This window comes from Hemicordylus capensis, chromosome 5, assembly GCF_027244095.1.
Source record: "Hemicordylus capensis ecotype Gifberg chromosome 5, rHemCap1.1.pri, whole genome shotgun sequence".
In the NCBI taxonomy this organism is placed as follows: domain Eukaryota; kingdom Metazoa; phylum Chordata; class Lepidosauria; order Squamata; family Cordylidae; genus Hemicordylus; species Hemicordylus capensis.
In genome coordinates this window covers 104232915-104257979 of record NC_069661.1, presented here as the reverse complement: position 1 = coordinate 104257979, position 25065 = coordinate 104232915, and the positions used below count along the sequence as shown (strand labels likewise).

The window sequence follows — 25065 nt, the reverse complement described above, 5'->3', positions numbered from 1 at the left end:
ATGGGAGCCAGTAGGGGGAAGAGTTTCTGCCAAAATGAGAGAGAGAGAAGCTTGGAAGGTTCCCGAATGTGCCTCTGCACAGGCACAAAAGCCCAGTAGTGTGAAATGCCAACTGACCACTGAAAAAATCAAAGTTACAGGTAGGCAACCTGATGTTTCAGGAGATATAGAGCAGAGTGTCATGTGCATACTGGTAACAACCAATCCATCAGATAACCTCCCGTGAATACTATTCAACCTCGCTCTCTTATATAAATCTGTTGAACTAGATAATCCGGCGCAGAGCATCTGCACCCCTAGTCCCCCCCACCCCCACAGCTTTTTTGTTTGCCACCTCCACCGCATTCTTCCCAGTCACCCCCTTCTTCTCCCCCTGCCCACAGCAGCTGCGTCTGCTAGCCTGCCGGGCCCACCTACCATTCGCGGCTGATTCGGCCGCCCACCATTTGCTGCTCCGGTCACGACAGCCGCCTGCCGTTCACGGCCGCCCATCTGCTGGGCGTGGTCGCAGCCACTCCAACCGCCCACCAGGCTCACCGGTCACAGCTGCTCTGACTGGCCACCCACCAGTCACGGCCACTGGCCTGCCAGGCCCACCTGCCATTTGCAGCCGCCATTTGCGGCCGCCTGTCAGCCATCTTCTCCCTGCCTCCTGGTGACTGGACATTCACTGAGCCGCTGCTTCTCCCCACCCCACCCCCAGCTTCGGCCACCTGCCATTTGTTGCTCCGGTCATGGCGGTCGCCTGCTGTTCACAGCCACATGTCTGCTGGGCCCAGTCAAGGCTGCTGCAGCCACTCTGGCTGGCTGGCTGCCCGCTGGTCACGGCTGCATTCGCAGCCGCCCATCAGCTGTCTTCTCCCTCCCCCCCGCCAGCATCCAGCCATTCACTGGGCCACCGCTTCTCCCCCCCCCATGGCCGGCCATTCACCAGGCCGCTTCTTCTGCCCCCCTGCAGTCCCCCATAGCTAATCGGCAACTCTCACAAGAGCTGCCACATATGGGATTAGCGACGGGTGTGCCTAAGAGAATTAAATATATAGATAGTTGCGGGGGTGGGCAGAATAGAATCCTGTGAAACACCATATGTCAAGGACCAAACTGTTCAAGCAAGAGTTCCCCACCCCGAGGCGCTCTGACCCATGGACTTCTGGGCCAAAGTCCATGGCCTCCACAGCCCCTAGGCCCCCCCAAAACCTCTTTAGTCTGTCCTGGATGCTGTAGTTGCCTGGCTGAGCATGATGATGCTTAATTTGCAGGGGGGGGGAGGCCTCCAAAGGCCTTTAGGTCCAGGCTCCAAAATTACCTAGGTGCACCTCTGTCCCTATTGCCACCTTCGGAGACATGAAAAATCAGAACCACTCAGGCGCAGAGCCAGCCAAGTGGTGGCCAGGGTCCAGCCCTGCCCGGCAGCCCCTCTGATGATGTCCCATGCATGTGATGTCACACGCATGGGGTGTGCCCCGAACGAAGCCCGCCCCCGCCCGGGCTACTGGGACCCCCGGGCGAGCGCCTGCCGATCCTTTTCAGGCAGTGTTGCTGCCTGAAAGCATCTATTCCCTTTTCTCTCCCTCCAGAGAGGGAGAGAAAGGGAGAATAGATGCTTTCAAGCAGCAAGTGCTGCCTGCAATGACACGGAAGCATTCGCTTGGGCTCTTCGGAGCTTGAGACCTTTTGTGGTTGACATCATGTGCAAAGGGGGCATGGCCTCCAGCTCCAAAGAGCCCGAGCGAACACTTCCGTGTCATTTCAGGCAGCGCTTGCTGCCTGAAAGCATCTTTTCTCCCTTTCTCTCCCTCTCTGGAGGGAGAGAATGGGGAATAGTCACTTTCAAGCAGCAAACGCTGCCTGGAAAGGATCGGCAAGTGCTCGCTTGGGGCCCCCTGTAACCCAGGCATGGGTAGGGGGGGTTGTTCAAGCCTCTTCTGGAGCCCAAGCCACGCCCCCCAGGGCTTCAGCGGCCCCTACCATTGGCAGCCCAGGTTCTTTGAACCCATTCACATAATGGTGACTACGCCCCTGGAACTACTGTAAAACAGTGTCCCCTAGTCCATAGTTAGGCAGCTGAGAAGGATACTATGGTTGATGGTACTGAAAGGTCCTGAGAAGTCTAGCAGAACCAAGAAGAATGCATTTTCCTTGCCTAATTCCCAGGGTAGATCATCCACTAGGAGACCAAGGCTGTCTCACTCCCTTAACTGCATTAGAAGCCAGACTAAAATGAGTCACTATACTTAATTTATCCAGGACTTTTTGGAGTTGGCTCATCATCACATGCATCACATGCTTTCAACAATGAGGTAGTGGTCTGCATTAGGGATGTGCATAAAATGCATTTAGTGTTCTGTTTAGAGCTCAGAATGGAATGCTAAATCCATGGAACATCCCATCGGAACAACTGGTTTAGCCGGTTGTTCTGACAGAACAGCTCGTTTCAACTCAGACTATTCAAAGCGGTAATTCTGGATTTCAAAATGGCACTCTTTTGGCCTCTGTGCACATGTGGTGGCCATTTGCATGGTGGTGCTAACCATGCAAATAGCTGCCACACATGTGCAGAGGCTAGACGATTCCAAAATGGCGCTATGAACGTTCGGAACATTCCAACTCAGAATGGGCCATTCCACTCCAAGTTCAGAACAGGTCCTTCATTTAAAAGGTGTTCTGTTATGAGCTTGGAACCCTTGAAATGGCCTGTTTTAAGTTGGACTATTCCGACTGCGGAACATTCTGCACATCCCTAGTCTGCATAAAGAACCACTGATCCATCTAGCTCAGTATTATCTACACTGATTGGCAGAAGTCTCTCCCAGCCCTACCTGGAAATTCCAGAGAATTAACCTGGAAACTTCTGCATGCAAGCATGTAGATGCTCTCCCATGGAGCTATGGCCCCATCCCCTAAGCACTTACAGTGCTCACATGTAGTCTCCCATCCAAATGCAAACAAGGTAGACCTTGCTTAGTAAAGGGGATAATTCATGCTTGGCACTATGAGAGAAGATGCTCAGGAGCTATCATATTAATGGCCCAGGCCACCATCTTCTTTCAGAGATTGATCAGGACCTCAGCCATACTTGAAGGAAAATCCTGCAGAGCAATCAGGAATTCATCCAGACCCAAAAGTCTCCAGGGCACGGCTTCCTAATGGCCCCCCCACCCTTGCAGAGATTAGGAGCCCCACAAAATGCCTCTGAGATGCCTCTGAGTACCAGTTGCAGGGGAGTAACAGCAGGAGAGAGGGCATGCCCTCAACTCCTGCTGTAGGCTTCCAGTGGCATCTGGTGGGCCACTGTGTGAAACAGGATGCTGGATTAGATGGGCCTTGGGCCTGATCCAGCAGGGCTGTTTTATGTTCTTAAAAGTCTAAACCCTACCTGGTAATATGACCTGTCCACAGTAAAGGAATAATCTTTATTAGCAGCTCAGTGGAACTCAGAAGTAGATAAATCAATGCTGTTAACTCAAATCTTTTGTAACATCCGTTTTCTTCCATCTGCTCATGCTAGGAGGAAGCCACGCTTTGGATGGAAGATCCAATGCAGCTGGCTCTGCCTGATATTGTTTCCTAGGCTAGCTTTGCACAAATAGCTGCTCATAGTTAATACATCTGGGTGTTCCACATTAAACTAAAGACATCTTTCCCATAATCCCATTTCTTTCGCAGAAAGTAGTGGGTTTCCAAGTTAAGTGTAAGCATAACAATCACCACTAGATGCTGCAAAGACTCTATCAAGTTATTGATACCAAAGACAGTGACCACCTCTAGAGGGCACTAAGGCTCTATGAAAAACCTGGGTTTTCCCCCTCCCCCCCTGCTTCTAACTGTTGTATATATTTCAACTGTTGTGGGAAATGTATACTCAACAGGAAGAGTGCATGAATGCTGGCAGTTGTGCAGATTTTCATCTAGGCATAGATAATGTAGCAAAATTCTCATATACAGAATTATCATATTAATTTCAGAACATTGCCCAGTCAATTTCATTTATTTATCTATCTATCATATTTATATACCGCCTGATATGTGTATCCTTAGGCAGTGTACACAGTTTAAAACACAGCAAATATAAAACAGAGTAAAAACAATTTCACAGAATAAAAAAGTTAAAATAATTTCATGGGATAAAAACAGTTTAAAATTAATTTCAGTTAAAAGCCTGAGAAAACAGGTGTATCTTGAGGGGCTGCCTAAAAGCAATCAAAGATGGAGGTGCTCTTATATTGACAGGGAGCACGTTCTAAAGCCCTGGGGCAGCCACAGAGAAGGCCTGGTCCAGAGTCGCCAAACGGGCTGGTGGCAACTGTAACCAGAGCAATCCAGATTATTTTAATAGGCGACAGGGTACATCTTATTTATTTTATTGTTTCTCTGTGTAAACCGCCCTGAGCCATTTTTGGATGGGCAGTATAGAAATTGAATAAATAATGAATTATCATTATCATCAACAATAATAATAATACCTGACAAGGACGGTGCTCTCTTAAGTACCCTGGACCCAAACATTGAGGGCTTTATAGGTAATAAGAGACACTTTGTGTTCCGCTCAGAAACATATCAGTAGCCATTACAGTTATTTCAAAATCAGCATAGGAACATAGGAAACTGCCATATACTGAGTCAGACCATTGGTCTATCTAGCTTAGTATTGTCTTCACAGACTGGCAGCGGCTTCTCCAAGGTTGCAGGCAGGAATCTCTCTCAGCCCTATCTTGGAGAAGCCAGGGAGGGAACTTGAAACCTTCTGCTCTTCCCAGAGCGGCTTCACCCCCTGAGGCGAATATCCCCTGAGGGGAATATCTTGCAGTGCTCACACATCAAGTCTCCCTTTCATATGCAACCAGGGCAGACCCTGCTTAGCTATGGGGACAAGTCATGCTTGCTACCACAAGACCAGCTCTCCTCTCCATTATATGGCGTCATATGGTGTAGTGCATGAAGTAGACTCAGCTTTTATATGTCTCAGGGACAGTCAGACCCTCAACTAAGATACCAGGCCTGTTCATAGAGCAGGAAATTCTTTGGGGAGCTCTGAACTTTGATCTTTGAGGATAGGGCGCTTATGCTGAAGGAATGCTGACAGAGAGGCTTTCTCTGGGAATGATGTTGTGTGCTGATGTGTGCTCTGTGCTGTTCTCATAGAAATGTTGACGAAGAAGCTTTTGAAATTCTGATCAAGCTGCTATACCAAACTTAAAGGTCATTTGGACCTGAGTTTTGCAATAATCATGCTAATCAATGCATATCTATATTGTAACCTGAGCTTGCAAGTTTTATGTAATACTGAGATATTTGAGATGCTTGTCAATAAGGTTCTATAAGGCTGTTTTGCATCTTTTGGTTTTCCTTACTCTCAGCTTCCCCCCGCCCCATCTCTCATCTTTGGAGCCGCAAGAACTGCTGTACTTCAGTTACTCAGAGAGAAACTCAGAGATAGCAAAATTCATGAAGCCTTAGCTTCAAGAAAAGACAACAGAGGCTGTATGAAGCTGGCAGAAGTGATACTTTTAGCAGTGATAAGACTGGTAAAGTTCTGTGTGAAAGGCTTTTCTGAAGGGAGGGGCAGGAACAGTTTTTTCACTAAAACAGCATAAGAGAAATGGCAAAAAGGGAAGAGACACAGAGATTTTGGGAGAGAAAGGAGAAGGGCTTTTGGTTTTGGCTTCTGACTCTTTTGGATGGGCACTGCAGAGTGTGCATCGAAAAGGAGATAGTTGTAAGCCAGGCCTTATCCATAGCACTGAGTCTCTGTTTGTGAGCTCTGCTGAAGAGCGGAGTTCAGAGAAGAGATTTTTACCTGGAACCGGATCTTCTGTTTTTCCAGGCCTACACTCTCAATAAGCTCCGAGACCTTCCAACACCTGAAGCCAGCTTCCAATTTCCAACAAAACCAGCCTTGAGCCTAGTCTGAAGCCTGGTAATATGAACTTTTCCTGGAAAACTTCAGATCCATCCATTCCTTCCTCTAATCCTAATCTCTCTACCTCTCCCCACCTCTTCCCCAACTTCTTCCTTTTCTTACAAAGTTAAGATGTTCTTAATAGTTTTTATGTATTCGTTATTGCTAATCATTAAGGCAACACACATACACACCACCTGCCAGAGGTTATTTCTCTGTAAAAGCGTCTATTAGTTAAGTAAACATTTTAAAACACAGTTTGGTGTCTGTATCTTTCTCATGTCTCTGCCAAGAATTTGCCATACTCGGTAGAGGACCAAAGAGTTCCCAGAGGGTAGTGTTCAGTTCCTTTGTCACTGAGGTGCTCTAGAGCATATGCAGAGTGCAAAGTGACTGAGGACACAGCATCTGAGAGGTACTTAATCTCAGAACAATGTATGGACTCAAAGTTGAAGACCTGGAATCGAACAGATCCTTGGAATAAAGATCTAAATTTGTGGCACTGGAATTGGGCATGTCTGTCTCTGCTCTGAGAGAGAAAGAGCTCTCAAATCCATCCTTGGAATATTGATCAAGTATCTAGCTTTTTGCGTTAGATATTTCAAATCCATTCTGATATATGTAAGAGATCAATTGGACAAGACTTTCTGTGAAGGTGATAGGCACATTATTAACACTTAGTGGCATAAGCATAATACACACAGAGAAACAAGGTCTTCCAAGTCCAAATTACCCCTGTGGGCACAAGAAGTGGGTGGGGGTCCCTTCTGTCTTACTACTCTTTCAACCTTCTCAATCAAATTTTCATAGGTATCAAGCAATTCGTCCCCCCGCCACCCCAAGACCCATGTTTGTGTGGTAGTAAGGAAGTAGGCCGCTGGCTGTACTCTGTAGCTCCTCAGTAGTCCAAGCTACTCTAATGACATCTGCGGCAGCCCCAGGTGGTTTTAGTCCTGAGATTACCCAAGATGTGGCTGTCCTGTATATGTACTCAAGAGGATCCTCTCCTTCCTTCTGTTGTGATGCCATGTTGTCCCAGAGACTAGTCTGCCGCATTCTGTACCAATTGTAGTTTCCAGACAACTTACAAAGACAGCCCCACGTAGAGTGCATTACAGTACTCAAGCCTGGAGGTTACCCGCATTTGCACAAGTGTTTTAAGGTCATTTTACCTTAAGGCCTTGGAAAGGATATTTAGATGCCGTGACATATCTATACCTACAAAGATTGGAATCGGTCGGACAATGGTTTTTCTTGTGACATTCTATGGATGCGAAAGCTGGACTTCGAAGAAGCAAGAAAGAAAAAGCGTTGACACTTTTGAACTTTGGTGCTGGAGAAGACTTTTGAGGATATGATGGACAGCCAGGAAAACAAACAAATGGATCACAGAACAAATCAATCCAGAATTTTCACTCGAGGCACAAATAACCAGGCTCACACTCAGGGGCATATCTAGGGTGAGGCAGGCAGGGCACGTGCCCAGGGCGCCACTTGAAGGGGGGCGCCATTTTGTAAAATTAAAAAAAAATTAAAAATGGCTGCCAAAAACAAAATGGCCACCGTGCATGCTCAAATGGCCTCTATGAGGCCCTAGGTCATGCCAGGCCTTGCAGAGGCCATTTGAGCATGCGCGGTGGCCATTTTGTTTTCAGTGGCCTTTAAAAAAAAAAGATAATTTTTAAAATTGGCCACCACACATGCTCAAATGGTACCTGTGAGGCCCTAGAGGCCAGCGGGGTGAGGGGGAACCTTTGCAACCCCCCCCCAGACTTTAGGAAGCCCCCCAAAGGGGCTACAGGTTAAAAAAAATTTTAAAAATTAATATAATATAAGACACTGTACACATATTCAGATTGGCACTATGTACAGAGAATCAGGGCTTGTGAATACTGAGCTGAAGCTTATGAGCTAGGATTGTAGTCATTTGCTCTTACTTTGCTTCTTGTGATAAGTGAGTTAAATGTGATGTCTTAATAATATGGTTATTAATGGTGAGTTTGTCTTTGAATCAGTGTGAAATCCTTAATATTAAGGCCCACTTGCTCTCTTTCTCTCATTTTAACTATCTTTCTGAAATACTGGAATATATTCCAAGCAGTGACACAGTCTACTCTGCATATCCTTTAATTATTTTCAGAGTATCTGGGAAAAGTCAAATTCTCCATTGATTTTTAAAACTTATGTAATAGTGATGCTACAATGCATAGTAGAGGATTAGACAGGCACTTCTAGTTTTCTAAGTACACCTCCACATAGTATTTGGGTATTTCATGAGCCCCAGCATACTGAAATTTGTAGTTTTCCAGCATTTTTTGATCTGGCTAAGTCCACTGCTAAATAGTTTTTGAAATATTAAAAGATTAACGAGCCTGACTTGTATTTTTCAGCTGATATTATGGTAAAGTTATCTGAAAGATGGGTGTCAGATGCTCGGACAGGGGGCGCAATTTCAGTGCTTGCCCTAGGCGCTATTTTCCCTAGATATGCCTCTGCTCACACTATCATACTTTGGATACATTATGCAAAGACCCAGCTCCCTTGAGAAGTCCATAATGCTGCGGAAGGAAAGAGAAGAAGGAAGGAAAGAGAAGAAGAGGACGACCAGTAGCAAGGTAGATGGACTCAATTACAACAACAATGAATGCACCACTGAGAGACCTTAAAGGCCAAGTTGAAGACAGATCATCCTGGAAAGGATCTGTCTATGTGGTCGCCAAGAGTCGACACCGACTTGACAGCACTTAATCAATCATTCACCTCCAGAAATGATATCAGTCACCTCCAGAACTGATATAGCAGCCCAATCTGATAAAAAGCATTCCTGGCTACTACCTCAACCTGAAAAACCAGAGAGCTTTTGAGATCCTCGAGCACTCCCTACATACTTGATCTTTCAGGAGCAGTGTAACCCCCATATAGAACAGGCAGTTCTAAACCATCTCTCTAGTCCTGAAACCACCCACCCACCCACTCCACTGTCAGTACCTCTGTCTTATTTGGATTAAATTTCAGTTTGCTATCCCTCATCAAGCCCATTACCACCTCCAGGCACACAGTTAGGGAAGTTATGATATTTCCTGATGAGTTCAATATGGAGAAATAAATCTGGGTATCATCAGCATATTGTTAACACCCTGCACCAAATCTCCTGATGATCTCTCCCAGCAATTCCATGTAGATGTTAGAGCATTGGAGACAGTATGGAGCCTTGTTGAATGCCATACTTCTCACTTTGCGGAGCAACAGTCTCCAAGCAAAACCATCTGGAATCTACCAGAGAGGTAGGAGCGCAACCACTGTAAAACAGTGCCACCCAATCCCACCTCCTTCAAGCAACCCAGCAGGATACCATGGTCAATGGTATCAAAAGCTGCTGAGAAATCCAAAGGGATCAGCAGTGTCACACTCCCTCTGTTGATAGCCAATTGGAGATCATCGATCAGGCTGACCAAGGCAGACTGAACCCCATAGTCCGCTTGAAAGCTGGTTTGAAATGGGTCTAGATAATCTGTATCATCCAAAACTGCCTGGAGTTGAGAGGTCACTATCTGCTCAATCACCTAACCATAGAAGATTGGAAATGGGTCTGTAATTAGCTAACTGAGGGATCCATTGCAGGTTTCTTCAAATAGGGTCTAACAATAGCCTCCTTAAGACAAAGAGACATCCTGCCCTGCCTCAGAGAAGCATTTATGATATTTACCAGACCCTCTCTAATACGATTACCAGATGAAAAATCCAAGTTGGGCAAGGGTCAAGATAACAGGTTGTAGGATTGTACAGTCTGAACGTAAAGTCCACATCCACAGGAATCACAAACTGAAAGTGATTATGTGAAAGTGAAAGATTATCATAAGAACATAAGAACAGCCCTGCTGGATCAGGCCCAAAGCCCATCGAGTCCAGCATCCTGTTTCGCACAGTGGCCCACCAGATGCCACTGGAAGCCTACAGACAGGAGATGAGGGCATGCCCTCTCTCCTGCTGTTACTCCTCTGCAACTGGTACTCAGAGGCATCCTGCCTTTGAGGATGGAGGTGGCCTATAGCCCTCCGACTAGTAGCCATTGATAGACCTTTCCTCCACGAAGTTATCCAAACCCCTCCTAAAGCCATCCAGGTTGTTGGCTGTCACCACACCTTGTGGCACAGAATGCCCCAAGTAGATTATGCGTTGTATGAAAAAGTACTTCCGTTTGTTGGTCCTAGATTTCCTGGCAATCAATTTCATGGGATGACCCCTGGTTCTAGTGTTATGTGACAGGGAGAAGAATTTCTCTCTATCCACTCTCTCCACACCATGCATGATTTTATAGACCTCGATCATGTCTCCCCGCAGTTGTCTTTTTTCTAAACTAAATAGCCCCAGGTCTTGTAGCCTTGCCTATTAAGGAAGGTGTTCTAGGCCCTGATCATCGTGGTTGCCCTCTTCTGCACCTTTTCTAGTTCTATAATGACCTTTTTTAGATGTGGTGACTAGAATCGTACACAGTATTCTAGGTATGGCCGCACCATAGTTTTGTATAAGGGCATTCTAATATTAGCAGTTTTATTTTCAATCCCCTTTCTAATGATCACTAGCATGGAATTGGCCTTTTCCACAGCTGCCACACATTGAGTTAACACTTTCAACAAGCTGTCCACCATGACCCCATTATCCCTCTCCTGGTCAGTTCACCAACAGCTCAGATCTCATCAACTTATACTTGAAGTTGGGGTTTTTCGTCCCAATGTGCATCACATTACACTTGCAAACACTGAACCACATTTGCCATTTTGTTGCCCACTCACTCAATTTGGAGAGATCCTTTTGGAGCTCCTCACAATCTGTTTTGGATTTCACAACCCGAAAGAGTTTGGTATCATCTGCAAATTTGGCCACTTCGCTGCTTATCCCTACTTCTAGATCATTTATGAATAAACTAGTAGGCATTAAGCCCGTTACATTAACGGGCGCTAGAAGAGTTGTGTAGAGAACAGTCTTTCTTCAAGGGCAAGGGACGTGGACTTTCCCTGTTCCTAGGTGTCCCCCTGCTGTTGGTCCCCGGCAGCTGGCATGCAGTGTTAGACTGCTTCTATTCAAGGAGGCTCCGTTTGGTCATTAGGACTGACAAACCACATACCACCACCCCCCAAACAAACAAACCCTGTCTCCTTCTTTACATGAAAAGGGGCAGGAGGGACTGCCAAATCCTGCACCTGGGCCAGGCTCCCAGAGATTAGAGCTTAGGGTTTTATTATATAGGATAGGAGGAAGCAGCTAATCAGGAGGAACAGGGAGCTAGGACAGCTAGGACTCACAGTTTAGTGAGGCTGCAGCTTCCTTCCCCAGGCAGCCAGGGCTGGCTTCCCCGCAGGGCCTTTCTCCCCCGTCACAGCAGCGGGCAAGTTTCTGGGGAGGAGGAAGCACGACATCATCCCCCTCTCTCCTCCAGGGCGAGCCATCCCAGGGCGGGGGATGCATTGGGCTCCCTCTGCCGCTGCGCCTGGGCGCACGTGAGCAGCCGTTGCGGGCGGCCGTGGCAGCACCAACCGGCACCTCTCCATCTCCTGCGAGCGCTGGGGGCGCAGCCGCCCGTCTTCTAGCCGCCCTCCTGGGCTCCCGCTGCACTCCCTTTCACAGAGGTGACACCGGGCGGGGGGCGCGGGTGGGCGAGGGGAGGACGCTAAGACCCAGAGGCTGCAGAGCAGGGGCAGCACCAGCAGCCACAGCAACCGCTCCCCCAGCTCGCTGCCGCTGTCCAAGGTGGCTACTGCTGCTGCTGGCCAGGCCGCCACCTCCTCCTGTTCACCCCTCCCCTCCTCCCTCTCCCCCGTGCAGCGGCACCGGCGGCAGCAGCAGCAGGAGCCGGTCCAGCCGCACCCGCCGCAGCCACCCTGATGGCCTCCCCGTGGCCGGGCCGGGCCCGCTACCACCGCTTCTGGCCTCCCCGCGGCTGGGCTGGGCCCGCCGCCGCCACCTCTGGCCTCCCCGTGGCCAGGCCCGCCACTGCGCCTCTGCCCCACACATGCGCAGAACACCCGCAAGAGACACGGACGCAGGTACCTTAGGGTTTTATTATATAGGATTTAAAAAGCACCAGTCCCAGTACGGATCCCTGGGGGACCCCACTTCTTACTTCTCTTCATTGTGAAAACCATTTAAACCTACCCTCTGTTTCCTGTCCAACTAGTTAGTAATCCACACATGTACAGTACTTGTCCCCTTATCCCATTACTGCTAAGTTTTCTCAAGAATCTTTGATGAGGAACTTTGTCGAAAGCTATTTGGAAGTCCAGGTATACTATGTCAACTAGATCACCTTTATCCACACACTTGTTGACACTCTCAAAGAACTCCAGAAGTTTGGTGAGGCAAGATTTACCTTTGCAGAAGCCATGCTGGTTCTCTCCCAGCAGGGCCTGTTGTTCTATGTGCTTTACAATATTATCCTTGAGGATGCTTTCCATCAATTTGCCTGGAACAGACGTTGAGCTAATCAGCCTGTATTTTCCCAGATTGCCCCTGGATCCCTTTTTGAAAAGCAGTGTTACATTGGCTACTTTCCAGTCCTCCTGTATAGAGCCTGATTGCAGGGATAAGTTATATATTTTGGCAAAGAGGTCGTCAATTTCACATTTGAGTTCTTTGAGGACTCTTGGATGGATGCCATCCGACCCTGGCGATTTGTTAGTTTCCAATTTTTCCAGACAGTTTAGAACATCATCTCTTGTCCCTTCTATCTGACTCAGTTCTTTAGCCTCCATCCCCAAAAAGCCTGGTTCAGGAACAGGTATAAGCTCAGTATCCTCTGCCATGAAGACGGACACAAAGAACTCATTTAGCTTCTCTGCAACCTCTATATCCTCCTTAATAATCCCTTTCACTTCCTCCTTGTCTAATGGTCCAACTGCCTCCCTGGCAGGTTTCTTGCATCTGATGTATTTAAAGAAGTTTTTGTTATTCCCCTTGATGCTTTTAGCTAAATGTTCCTCAAACTCTCTTTTCGCCTCCCTTATGATCACCTTGCATTTCTTTTGCCAGAGCTTGTTCGCTTCATTTGGACAGTCCTTCCAATTTCAGAAAGGAGTCTTATTCCCTTTTATGGCTTCCTTGACTTTACCTGTTAGCAATGCTAGCATTCTCCTGAACTTAGTGGTATCTTTCCTCCTTTTGGGTATACAATCTAACTGGGCTTCTAGTATTGTGGTTTTGAGTAAACTCCCTGCATTCTGGAGCGAAGTGACTCTCCTGCTTTTCCCTTTGAGCTTTCTTGTCACCATACTCATTTTGGAAAAGTTTCCTCTTCTGAAATTCAAAGTGTCTGTGTTAGACTTCCTTGGGGATTCTCTCCTTGCATGTATGCTGAATTTGTTCGCACTATGGTCACTGTTCCCTAAGGGGTCAATGACAGTGGCATCATGCACCAGGTCCTGGGTGCCACTCAGGATTAAGTCCAAGGTCGCCTTTTCTCTGGTTGGTTCCGAGACCAACTGTTCTAGGGCACAGTCATTCAGCGTATCTAGAAATCTGACCTCTTTGTCATTACCTGTGAATTTACCCAGTCTATGTGTGGGTAATTGAACTCGCCCATTATTACTGCCCTGCCTCTCCTTGACACCTCCCTGATTTCCTCCTGCAGCTCCCAGTCACTGTCAGTGTTTTGCTCTGGAGGGCGATAGCATGTCCCCAACAGCACATTTCCTTTCAGGCCTTGTATTGTAACCCACAGGGTTTCTGTGGAGGACTCTGGCCCTTCTAGGTTTTCTACCTTGTTAGATTCTATCCCTTCTTTAACATACAGTGCTACTCCACCTCCAAGACGCCCCTCCCTGTCCTTTCTATAGAGTTTATATACAGGGACAACAGTGTCCCACTGGTTCTCACTGTTCCACCATGTTTCTGTTATGCCCACTATATCTATTTATGTGTTAGCAGCCAAGCACTCCAGCTTGCCCATCTTGACTCGGAGGGTTCTGGCATTGGCATATAAGCACCTATATCCTGAATCTCTTACCTGGTGTAGGCTTTCTTTTGACTCTTTGATCAGATGGTACAGCCTTCTGCCTGCTCTTTATGTGGTTCTGCTCTGTGACCTTCTGCTCTTTATGTGGTTCTGCTCTGTCCCCCTTCAGCTCCTGTCGGCTATTTCCCAGGCATCGTTTTAAAAGCTGCTCTGCAACAGTCTGGTTCCATCTTGGTTCAAGTGCTACCCATCCCTTTTGTACAGGCCTTACTTGTCCCAAAATGTATCCCAGTACGTAACAAATCTAAACCCTTTCTCCTGGCACCATCTTATCCATGCACTGAACCCACCCCAGCTCTGCCTGTCTCACTGTACCTGCACATGGAACAGGTAGCATTTCTGAGAATGCTACCTTGGGGGTCCTGGACTTCAGTACGCTACCTATCAGCCTAAATTTGGCTTCCAGGACGTCCCGACTACATTTCCCCACATTGTTGGTGCTGACGTACACCACAACAGCTGTCTCCTCTCCAGCACTGCCTAACAGTCTATCCAGATGCTGTGTGATGTCCGCAACCTTCACACCAGGCAGGCAAGTTACCATGAGGTCAGTACGTGGGTCACAAACCCATATCTTTATACCTCTAATGATCTAATCACACACTACAAGGAGGCCCCCAACCCCCGGAGGAGTATCCCCTCTGCAAGAGGATATGGGCTCTTAATCCACGGAAAGGATCAATTTCCCTGTTCCTCAGACTGATGTCCTCCTTCCCCAAGACCTTCATTCTCCCTGACAGCAGAATTGCTATCAGCCTTGGAGTGGGATTCCTCTACCACATCCCTGAAGGTCTCGTCCACATGCCTCTCTGTCTCTCTGAACTTGTGCAGATCTGTCATCTTGGTCTCGAGAGAACAAACTTGTTCCCTGAGAGCCAGGAGCTCCTTGCACTGAGCACACACCCATGACTTTTGTCCATGGAGCAAACAGTCATACATGTGACACTCTGTGCAATACACAGGGAAGTGCCCCTCCTCTGCTGCCTTTCTATCTTCAAAACTGGTTTTCTTGGAAGTTTACAGTATTTAGAGATAGTTTATTAGAAAGATAGGTCTCAGCTGTATTTGACAGCTATTTAACTGTCCAAACTGACTTTCTCAATATGAGGGAGAGATCAGTACTTATATGAGGGAGGGATTAGAATATGAGGGAGGGATCAGTACTTATGATGGAAAGATTTGTACTTACATTCTCTTCTTCACTGGGCTCCTTGTGATCACGGGGACTTGTTTCAAGCTCCCCTGCACACTTCCCACTAAATTCCCGCAAAGCTCCAATGCTCTGTTTGCTATCCCTGTTTGCTACGCTCTCAGGCCTTCACCTCTTATGTAGAGAGCAGGCATGTGGCTCAGGAATGTGGGCCCTCCCATAGCCCTAGATGACTCCACCCCCTCCAGGCAGGGAGAAACAACAACTGAATGACACAGGGCCCCCAATGCTAACCCTGGCAAATGCTAGCCCTAGCAAATAGCCCTATTAGATTGATCCAATCTAATCCTAGGACTTGCTAGACACCTCCATAGTTGACTCTGCAGTAACTGTGGAATCCAGTTCAGATTCCAAGAGAATCCGGATTCAAGAGATTTTATCCACAGAAAAATCATTGAAGATGTCACAGTGAATTACTGATGGTTCCAAGTTCAAATTCAAGGGGAAGGGGGCACATACTAGCCTCCTCACAATCCTAGACAACTCAGTTGGACTTTATATGCATAGCCTCCAAGTGATGTCAGAATTTTCTTCAGCTGACATACCTAGTTTTTACTTGGCAACTTCACTGAGCAGTGCACTGGCTAAGTAACCACTTGATATCCTTGAGGTTGAAGGTTCTGGGCCTGCTGCAGGCCTGAATCCTGCCTTGATAAACTCACATGAAAACACTTTCTATATATTACTTAAGAAATGTGAAGCCTTATCAAGAACAGTCTTTTGGCAGCTCCCATGGCAAGGTATGAATGAGGCTTCAGTACGTTGTGAACACACATTTAGTTCCAGTTGGATGACAGAGAGGGCAACAGTAAAAATTGTATGATGTGTTTATTTTTAAAGAATACCTACACCATCTTCCAACAAATAATATGGTGGCTGACAAGACATAAAAATGCAATGCATTAAAACACAAAATACACAACAGCACATGCTGAATTAAAAAAACAGAGAGATAAAAGCAATTGTTAAAATATTATCGTACCAAAGCAACTCAACTCAACTAATAACTAATTAAAACACCAGCATGAAAAACCCAATGCCAATTGAAACAGGATGGACTTGGGCTGGTTCCTAAAAGATAACAAAGGTGCCAGGTGGATCTCCCTGGGGAAGGACAGTCATGACTGGAGCACAACCACAGAAGCTCCTTTCCCTGGGAGCCGCCTGCCTAACTTCTGCAGGCAGCCTGGAAGAGGTTAGGCAGGTGAAGAGGAGGTAGAGCTGAGGTGAAGATCTCGGCTCCTCGGCAGGTTCACATGGGAAAAGCAGTACCCTGGGCCCAGGTCCTTTAGAGCTTTATAGAGCAAAACCAGCACCTTGAATAGGGCTTGCAAACAAACTTGGAGCCAGCAATGTTCTTTGGGAACTGATTCCATATGTTCACAATGGCCAACAGCCTACTTGCTGTATTCTGGACCAGCTGAAGTTTTCAAAGACTTTTCAACGGCAGCAGTGGCGCTCCTACCCCTGGACTTTGGGGCCGAAGTCCTGGGGCCCCTCCAAATCCTCTTTAGTCTGTCCTGGATGGTATGGTTGCCGTTGGCCTGCACTGCGCCAGGCGACTGAGTGTGATTATGACCTGTACACAGGTGCTTTAGAGACAGAAGGGGGAGTGTGGAAAGAAATATGTGAGATAAGAATAGGGGGTGATGCTTAACTTGCAGCAGGGGGCGGGGGAGGGTGTTTGAGGCTCCAAAGACTTTTAGGTCCAGGCTCCAAAATTACTTAGGTACACCTCTGAAGGGCAGCCCCACATATAACACATAATAGTTTGCAAGCCTGGATGTGACTAAATCACAATTATCACAGTTAACATGTTACTAAATCACAGTTATCTATAACTGTGGTCAGGCCTTTCTGTTTCAAGAGAACTTTGCTGGTGTACAACCGAAGCTGGAAAGAGGCACTCAGAACTACAACGCCACATGAGCACATAATGGTTTCCAATGCAATATATCTGCCTTTTTAACGCAGCAGATAATTTTGAATTACATGTATCCTGTCTATAGAAATACTGCATACCACAATTACATAATGCAATCTTACATCATGAAGAACTTTTCTATTAATGTGTAGAAAACATCCAATATCCACTCTCTACTTCATTCCAAAATGTTTTCAAAATTGTGTACAATTTGCATAGAAAATTTATAATTGTTGCAACAATATTCAGCAATATAACATGTGTATCATTATCTGATACTTTGAATATAAATTCATCTCATTGAAAACTGACTTTTAATCTACAAATACTCCATGACTTCACTGCTTGGAAGTTTAATATTAATAGATGCCTTCAGATTAGCCCAGAAAAGTCCATGCTTGCTCTTCTCCCTTGGCCACTCCAAGTAGGTTCTCTTAGCCATGAGAGCTTTCAGTTTGTGGTACCTGGCAGGAATGATGTATGAAGGGATTGATTCCAGCAAGAGGAGGATTAAACCATCTGCATTTTCATTAAACAACCTGTGATGAGCAAAGTACAGCTCGTAATGACACCATTCGCTCTGCACAAAATTGGGAGACAACACAAAGATTGACTTGTAACTTTTCTCAATGCAGTCTATGATATTCTCAACAATGCTCTTGCCTGCAATAAAGTTCCTCTCATGTTGGCAGATCCGTACAGACCCATCCTCTTTCTCCAGGTTTGGAATCAGGACATTTTTCACCCAGTCAGAATCACGTTCACTGTAGGAGATAAAAACATGGAACTGTACATTGTCAATCATGCCTTCAGGCTTCTTCTTCCAAACCCTGTGTTTTACTCGAGTCCACTGCCAAATCATCTTCAAATACCATGGGACATCATAACGGAAGCACAAGAAGGAAACAGCAGCTGCTAAGACCAATGCAATAATTAAAAATACAACCACCTGAAGAGTCGTACTGCAAACAAACTCAGAAATGTGAAAATCTGTTAAAAGGGTTCCCTTTAAGACTCCTGGAGATGAACACACATAAGACTCAGGCCAACCAACAAATTTCACAAATCCTTGTTTTTCAAGGTTAATTAACTGTCTTAATTCACAAGAGCATGTAAATGGATTGTGTCCTGCTTTTAGTCTTTTGATATTCTGACAGCTTTGGGAAAATTCAGAAGACTGAAAGAAACCTGAATTCCTTTCTACATTTAGCAATCTCAGACCTCTAAACTGACCACATCCAGGCAAATCAGTTAGTTTATTAGAAGCCAAATTTAGCTCTTCCAAATGGCTCAGCTCAATAATGTCTTTAGGGATGCTTGAAATTTGGTTTTTTTGTAGATCCAACACCTGAATATTGACTGGTAAACATCTAAAGACTGAATCGGACAACCTGTTGGTCGACAAATTCAAATTAATCAGATTTTTCCCCCAGGAGCACTTCTCACTGTTTTCATATCGCAAGGAGTTCTGGCTCACATCCATAACTTTCAGGGACTTCATGAGACTGGTCATCAAACTCACTCTGGTGAGTAGTTGGAGCTTATTCTTTTGTAAAATAAGTGTTTCTAGACGGGTTAAGTTATTGCAGTCTTTGAAAACCATGTCAGTCAATTGATTATTTGAAAAGCATAAGTAGGTAAACTTGTTGGCTTTTGGAGGACAAAGCATTTGTAACATTTTTGAATCAGAAATGGTCAAGGAAGCAATGTTCATATCTGAAAATGTTTGATAGACATATCTCTGGTCAAACTCCGTATCAATAAGTTCAGTACCTTTAATTGTCAATGCTTTTAGTGAGGTAGGAAGATAACTGGGATGTAGAGAATCTGTCACTTCTAAAAGTGACAAATTGTAGATACTGAAATATTCTATGGTGCTTTGCCACACAGCCTGAAAAGTTGTAGTAACGGTATTCCAGGATACTTCTATATTGTTCAGTGTTAGGTTTAGCAATCTTCCTTTTTTTGGTAGATTTGACAAAAATATTGTCAAGTCATGGACCTGCTTATCTCTCATATTTGAAAGTGTTAAGCTTTCTGTAACGTCGACTTCTAGATCCAACAAAATGGAGAATTCTCTATTCTTGGGGAGTGCAATCCCAAGGCTCTTTGTGTTAAACACTGGAAGTTTTCCATATTCAGAGATATCTTCTAAGCCTAAAAACAGAAAGCCCAGCTGTAAATGAGCAAGAACACTGAAATCTGATTTCTCTATTCTTCTAGCACTGAGGCTAAGATGTTCCAGCTTCGACATTTTGCCAAATTCTGGGCAAATGGGCATGGCTGTATAGTTATTGTATGAGAGATCTAGATACTGGAGACTTGCAACGAGATGGCAAGAAAGAGCCGACAAGTTGTTGTGGGAAAGATCAAGATATTCCAAGTCTTCATTGTACTGGAAAACACTGAAGTCAAGGTCTCTGATGAAGTTATGAGAAAGAATTAATATCTGCAATTTAGAAAGATACTTGAAATCTGAAATCTGAAGTTCAGAGATAGTATTGTGTGACAAATCCAACTCTACCGTTTGTGCTGGAAGTTTCTTAGGAACAGCATCTAGGAAACTCGCTGAATGGTTTTCTGTAAATCCATTTTCTGCAGAAGTATGGATATAATTCCAGAAGGTAATCATAAAGATGCAAATGTAGAGGAAATTGTTGATGCCCAAACATTTTGTGTCTGCCATGGTGTAAGAAGATTCTTTAAATATGTTAACTGGTGCTCTTGTTGCTTTCTACTTTCCACCAAGTTCTATAAAAAAGAAAATAATTTACATTTAAATAATGAGTATCCTAATAGAAATGTTAGTTCTTAGTCTTCCAAGACTCAAAGTATCGTATTATTTATTATTTTAATAAAAATGAAAGACATTTCACCATTCAGCAGAAGAACAGAATAAAGTATATATTAAGCATATAATTAGGAAGAGATTTGATGCTGGCCATGTGTGTCTGCAATCAAAAGGTACTGAAAACTTTATTTGTCACATCGATCACCAAACTGGTGAGCCATCTGCCTGGGAGTTTAAAAAATATGTATTACTACGAATCTGGAAAGTGTTCAGCAGCAGGGATATATATATATATCTTTGATTGTTTGTGATCCATGTTTCTTTCTGAGTCAGGTCCAACCTAGAAGTTTCTATAGTATATCCTATAAGATACTGTAATTGTGCGTTTTCCCTCATGAGGCAAACAGCAACTTGTGGATGGGTGGGGGATTTAAATTGGGGAAATGGTGTGGGGAAAGGTTCCCACAGTGTTGTCTCTCTGACCTCTTCCTCAACACACATGTGCACACACATAAACTGCTGCTTTTATCAGAAAAAGAAATGTAGTTGATCAATCATATATCTCCTGATATCTTATCTTGCCTGACTATAATTCAGACAAAAAGGCAGAGTAGAATCGGCTTAAATGGGTAGCATTGATAGCAATGCTCATGGAAGAACTTTTTGCAGTCACGGTAACACCAGAAGAGGAACCACTCAAATGCATGCTGCACAAGGAGTTCCCCTTATACTGTATATGGGTTTGTATAAGAGGCTGAGCAACAACTGCAATATGCTGTACTAGTAGAAGAACAAGTCTGGAAAGAGGTGCATTTCATTGTGCAACAACTGGGCACTAGGTCCTAAGTGAGCACAACAATATTTACTGGATGCTACCCAATATATTGGACACAATATATTGGAGTTTACCGCAGCTGGCTTGCTGGGGTGAGGGCTTCCAGGTTTTAGGGGAAACTGTTAATGCTTGAATGGCTGCCACCAGTTTTTTTTTTTGGTGCATGTCTGCTCCCCTGTGCTCAACTAGTATATTTGTAAATAAACAGCTACTGCAGAATCACCATGCGTTTTTGTACCCTCTACTCAAAAGGAAACTGATCCTGTAAAAAAGCTGCCCTTGAAATTTACAAGCAGCAAAAGTATTTTCGATCACCTTAAACAGCATCGTTAAATTGTTTGCCTAATGGAGAATGAGTGTGAGGTAGAGAATCTGGAAGACAGGCTGGCCCCCAGAACGAAAGGTTCTTTCTAGAGGTTGGCTCGTGGCTATGGTTAGAGACAGCCGTCTCAGGGATGGGCCCACTCTTCCTGGAATGCTTTGAGCCAGATTAAAGGGATGTGCACCGAAACACTTCAGTGCCATCCCAAGGGTGGCAAGGGGTTTCCTTAAGAGGAGGCGGGCAGGTCCTACCTGCCTGTCCTCCAAGCCCCCGCAACAGCGCTGTTCAACCAGAAAGACCTCTGTGCAAGTGGCAGCTTGTGCCACTTTCCCCTTTAAAATGCCGCACCGCAGCAACAGGATACTTCCCCGGGGTCCCTTGCACAGCATCGGCACAAAAATGGCATTGGCGCATGCATCAATGCCATTTACGGGGCCAGCAACAGCAGCCTGCAGGGGAATCCAAGCAAGAGACAGGACTAGTCAGGAATGGTGAGGAGGAAAAGGCTGGATCAGAGGAAGTTCAGTCACAGAGTAGACATTTTCCCACCTGTGAGAGATCCAGAAAGCGCTAGAGGTTGGAATATTCAAACAAAAATAGGTAGATGGCTACATCATTTCATTTATATCGCTTACTTGCAAAACCCAAGTAGAAGGGACTCTCTTTAGCTAACAGAGAACGGAAAGGGGGGAAAAGTTTATGCAGTATTTTCACAGCAGTCATATTCACTATACAAGTTAGAGAGCCACAAGTAATATCTTGGCTAATTCTTTTTGAAAGCTTCTTATTTTAGCTCAGTGTATATTTCTGCATATATCTAAAGGCAAAGCATAACATCATCTGCCTTATGCCTCAGAGTGACAGCAGAGAAGGACAATTGTAACCGTCATGCCACTGTCAGAAAGCCATTGTCTTAAAGCTAGGACAGAAGCTGCCCCCTGCTTGCTGTACAACCGAAACCACCCATCTGTTCAACGGAGTGTACTCTTGAAAGACAGTAAGAACAAAAGAACTAAGTAGACAATAGTGACAGTATTTTCACAAGGGGTTATAAGCATTCATCTGGACCTGAGGAAACTCAATGCAGAACTTGTCTCACCACTCTGTCATGAGCTAAAAATAACCGAATTTACAAGAAGTCAATGCTACTTGCCAACACTTCTTCTCTTTTTGTATGTGTGGGTTGTTGTTTTTTAAATTGTCCTATAGACCCAAATATTGTTGAAAACTAATATATAGTAGTATACATAACCTCACTACAGAAAAAGGAAAAACAGTGCAGAGAAAAACAAAAATGAAGCATGAGCTTTTCTTGAAAAAAAGAGGTTCCTGTTGAGTTCATACTAGGTACTGGCATAACTTTACATACTGTTGCAATATTATTGTTATGAATATTTCTATACTGTTTTTCATCAAAACGTTCTCAAACTGGTTTGCATAGAAAAAGAAATAAGATGCCTCCCTGTCCATAAGGGACTCGCAATCTAAAAAGAAACATAAGTTAGACATCAGGAACAACCATTGGAAGGAATAAACAGTACCACTCCCCTATTCTTTGAATAAAAGGATAATTGTATATTACTTAGTCTGAGAAACTCACGTGCTATTGTTTTCTTAGGATGCAGTCCTGCTACGCATGCTGTAGTTAGACTGCTTAAATCCCACTGAAAACCATGGGATTTAAGCAACCTACCTGTTTCTATGGTATTTCCAAACAGAGGTTGATTCCATCATTAAAGCCATTCTGATGGACAATTTTGCACAACATTCAGGCAACATTTTCCTCTGTTCGTGAGAAAGGAGCCCTACTCCTGTGAGGCATTTGTATCCTTTCAGGACACATTTTTCCTAATTTAAGGTGCTGAGGGGAAAACTTGCAGGAAGAGGAGAGGTATAGATGGCCCATCACACAATTTGAAGAGAAGCAGCTTCCTGCCAAGCAAGGTGGTGACGTATGGGAGCGTTGGCTCCTAACAGCACACCCCACTTCTTCTACTACTACTACTACTACTACTACTACTACTACTACTACAATATTACACTCACTCGGCACCTGAGTGTACCTTTGCCACTTTATTTCTAACCACGGTCTTTTGAGGTTCTGTTTTGGTTTTATGCCCCCCACCCCTGAAAGGTATTACCACTATTGCGATAGTTTTCACCTCAACCTGTGTGTGTCTGTGTGTGTGTGTGTACAGATGAGAGAGGACGAGGCTCCCCGGTGGTCCCCAGTGTGTGAGTGAAGAAGCAGGAGTGTGGTGCAGACAGAGATGAAGAGCTGAAAGCACCTTTAAAGTGCGGGGCTTCTCCAGCAATCTGATGTGAGGAGGTGGATCAGCTTCCTGGTTGAGCCTCTGCTGCTGTCTCTCCCAGGGCGGAGCCAACATTGGGTGGATGGATTCAAAGAACCTGGGCCGCAGCCAATCAGGGGCCATGCCTCGCGGCCCTGACACACACACACACACACACAGACACACCAGCGTCTGACGTCAGATGCAGAGGTGCTGGTTTAGCTCCCGAGCGGGGGCCGCGGAGTTAAATGGCTGCTGTGTTCAAGGCGTGGCCAGGTGTGGCTCTTCCCTGCCTTTAAGGCAGGGAAGAGCCACTCCTGGCCGTGCTGCAAATGCAGCACAGGCCCCAACATAGTTCCCAAATGGGGCCACACAACCCCTTTCGGGAGTTGGACGGCCCACGCCGCGTTCGCAGTGCTGCATTCTGCTGGTAATAAACGCCGGCAATTCCGCCAGTAATAAACAGCACCACACCGGTGCTGCATTCGCAGTGCGGCCAGGAGCAGCTCTTCCCTGCCTTAAAGGCAGGGGAGAGCCGCTTCTGGCCACGCTGCGAAGGCAGCACCGGCCCGACTCAAACTCCCAAACAGAGCCGCACGGCTCCATTCAGGAGCCAGACCACACACCCCGCGTCTGATGTCAGATGCGGGGGGTGGGGTAAGCAGGGCCGCTGATGGTCTGGCTCCGCGCCTGGTCTCTCCTCATGCTCTACTTTTATACTTTTAAATAAATCAAACATTACTAGAACTCCATAAGTCTCGAGAGCTCTTTTCTTGCAAAGGAAAGCAACTCCAAACAATACTACCCTTGGAATTTCTCCCCATTGTAGAACTGGAGAGTGTGCAACAACATGAACTGGGCCTAAAATTTATTTTTTATTTTATTTATTTATTTATTTATTACATTTATATCCCGCTCTTCCTCCAAGGAGCCCAGAGCAGTGTACTACATACTTGAGTTTCTCTTTCACAACAACCCTGTGAAGTAGGCTAGGCTGAGAGAGAAGTGACTGGCCCAGAGTCACCCAGCTAGTTTCATGGCTGAATGGGGATTTGAACTCGGGTCTCCCCGGTCCTAGTCCAGCACTCTAACCACTACACCACGCTGGCTCACATGATTGAAAATGATTCACATGCTACATTTTCCAGATCTCTTCCAGCATGTCCAACTCCTCAGGTGGTTTTAACTTCAAGACCTTATTGCAGTCTATCTGAGGATGACTTGGGAAATTAATCAGGGCTTAAATGGTGCAGAACAAGTGGACAGCTAAGCGTACAGGAGGGAGCATTACCAAGTTAGCATCACCCCTGCTAACTTGGCAAAGAGGCACCTTTTAACATGGTGATTCTCTTTATTTAGCAGGGGGAGAGTAAATGGCCCTATCCACCCCCAGCAAAGTACCTCCAGTGACTGTTGCTGGTCTCTATCTTATGTTTCTTTTTAGATTGTGAGCCCTTTGGGGACAGGGATCCATCTTATTTATTTATTATTTCTCTGTGTAAACCGCCCTGAGCCATTTTTGGAATGGCGGTATAGAAATCAAATAAATAAAATAAAATAAAATAAAAAGAGCATTGCACACCAGTGTCTGCACTGCTTTTTCTATAAGCAGGGTTGTGTTTGATCAGTGCTTACATTGTTAATTCAACCAGTTAGGAAGATTGGAAACCCAATAACGGAGCAAATAAATGCCCAAAATAAGCTGAATCACCAAAATAGTCCTACAAGCATGAGATCTGGCAGAAATGTTTTCAGATACACCTTTTTTTCAGAAAATAAGGGCAA

The 25065-nt window shown here is 45.4% G+C and overlaps 1 protein-coding gene across 7 annotated transcripts in view; it reads right to left on the bottom strand.

Moving 5' to 3' along the window:
• Positions 1 to 15928: 15928 nt before the first annotated feature.
• LOC128326133 (toll-like receptor 6) overlaps positions 15929 to 25065 on the bottom strand; it is a 29027-nt gene continuing 19890 nt past the window's right edge. For 5 of the 7 annotated variants that reach the window (XM_053252367.1, XM_053252368.1, XM_053252370.1 and 2 more), the window contains exon 2: positions 15929 to 19792. In XM_053252367.1, the coding sequence (XP_053108342.1) occupies positions 17361 to 19727 (2367 nt within the window). In that variant the 5' untranslated portion in view covers positions 19728 to 19792 and the 3' untranslated portion in view covers positions 15929 to 17360. Of the gene's footprint in view, positions 19793 to 22589; positions 22702 to 23277; positions 23359 to 25065 lie in introns of those variants that run through there. The other 2 variants (XM_053252369.1, XM_053252373.1) reach the window with 2 other exon arrangements.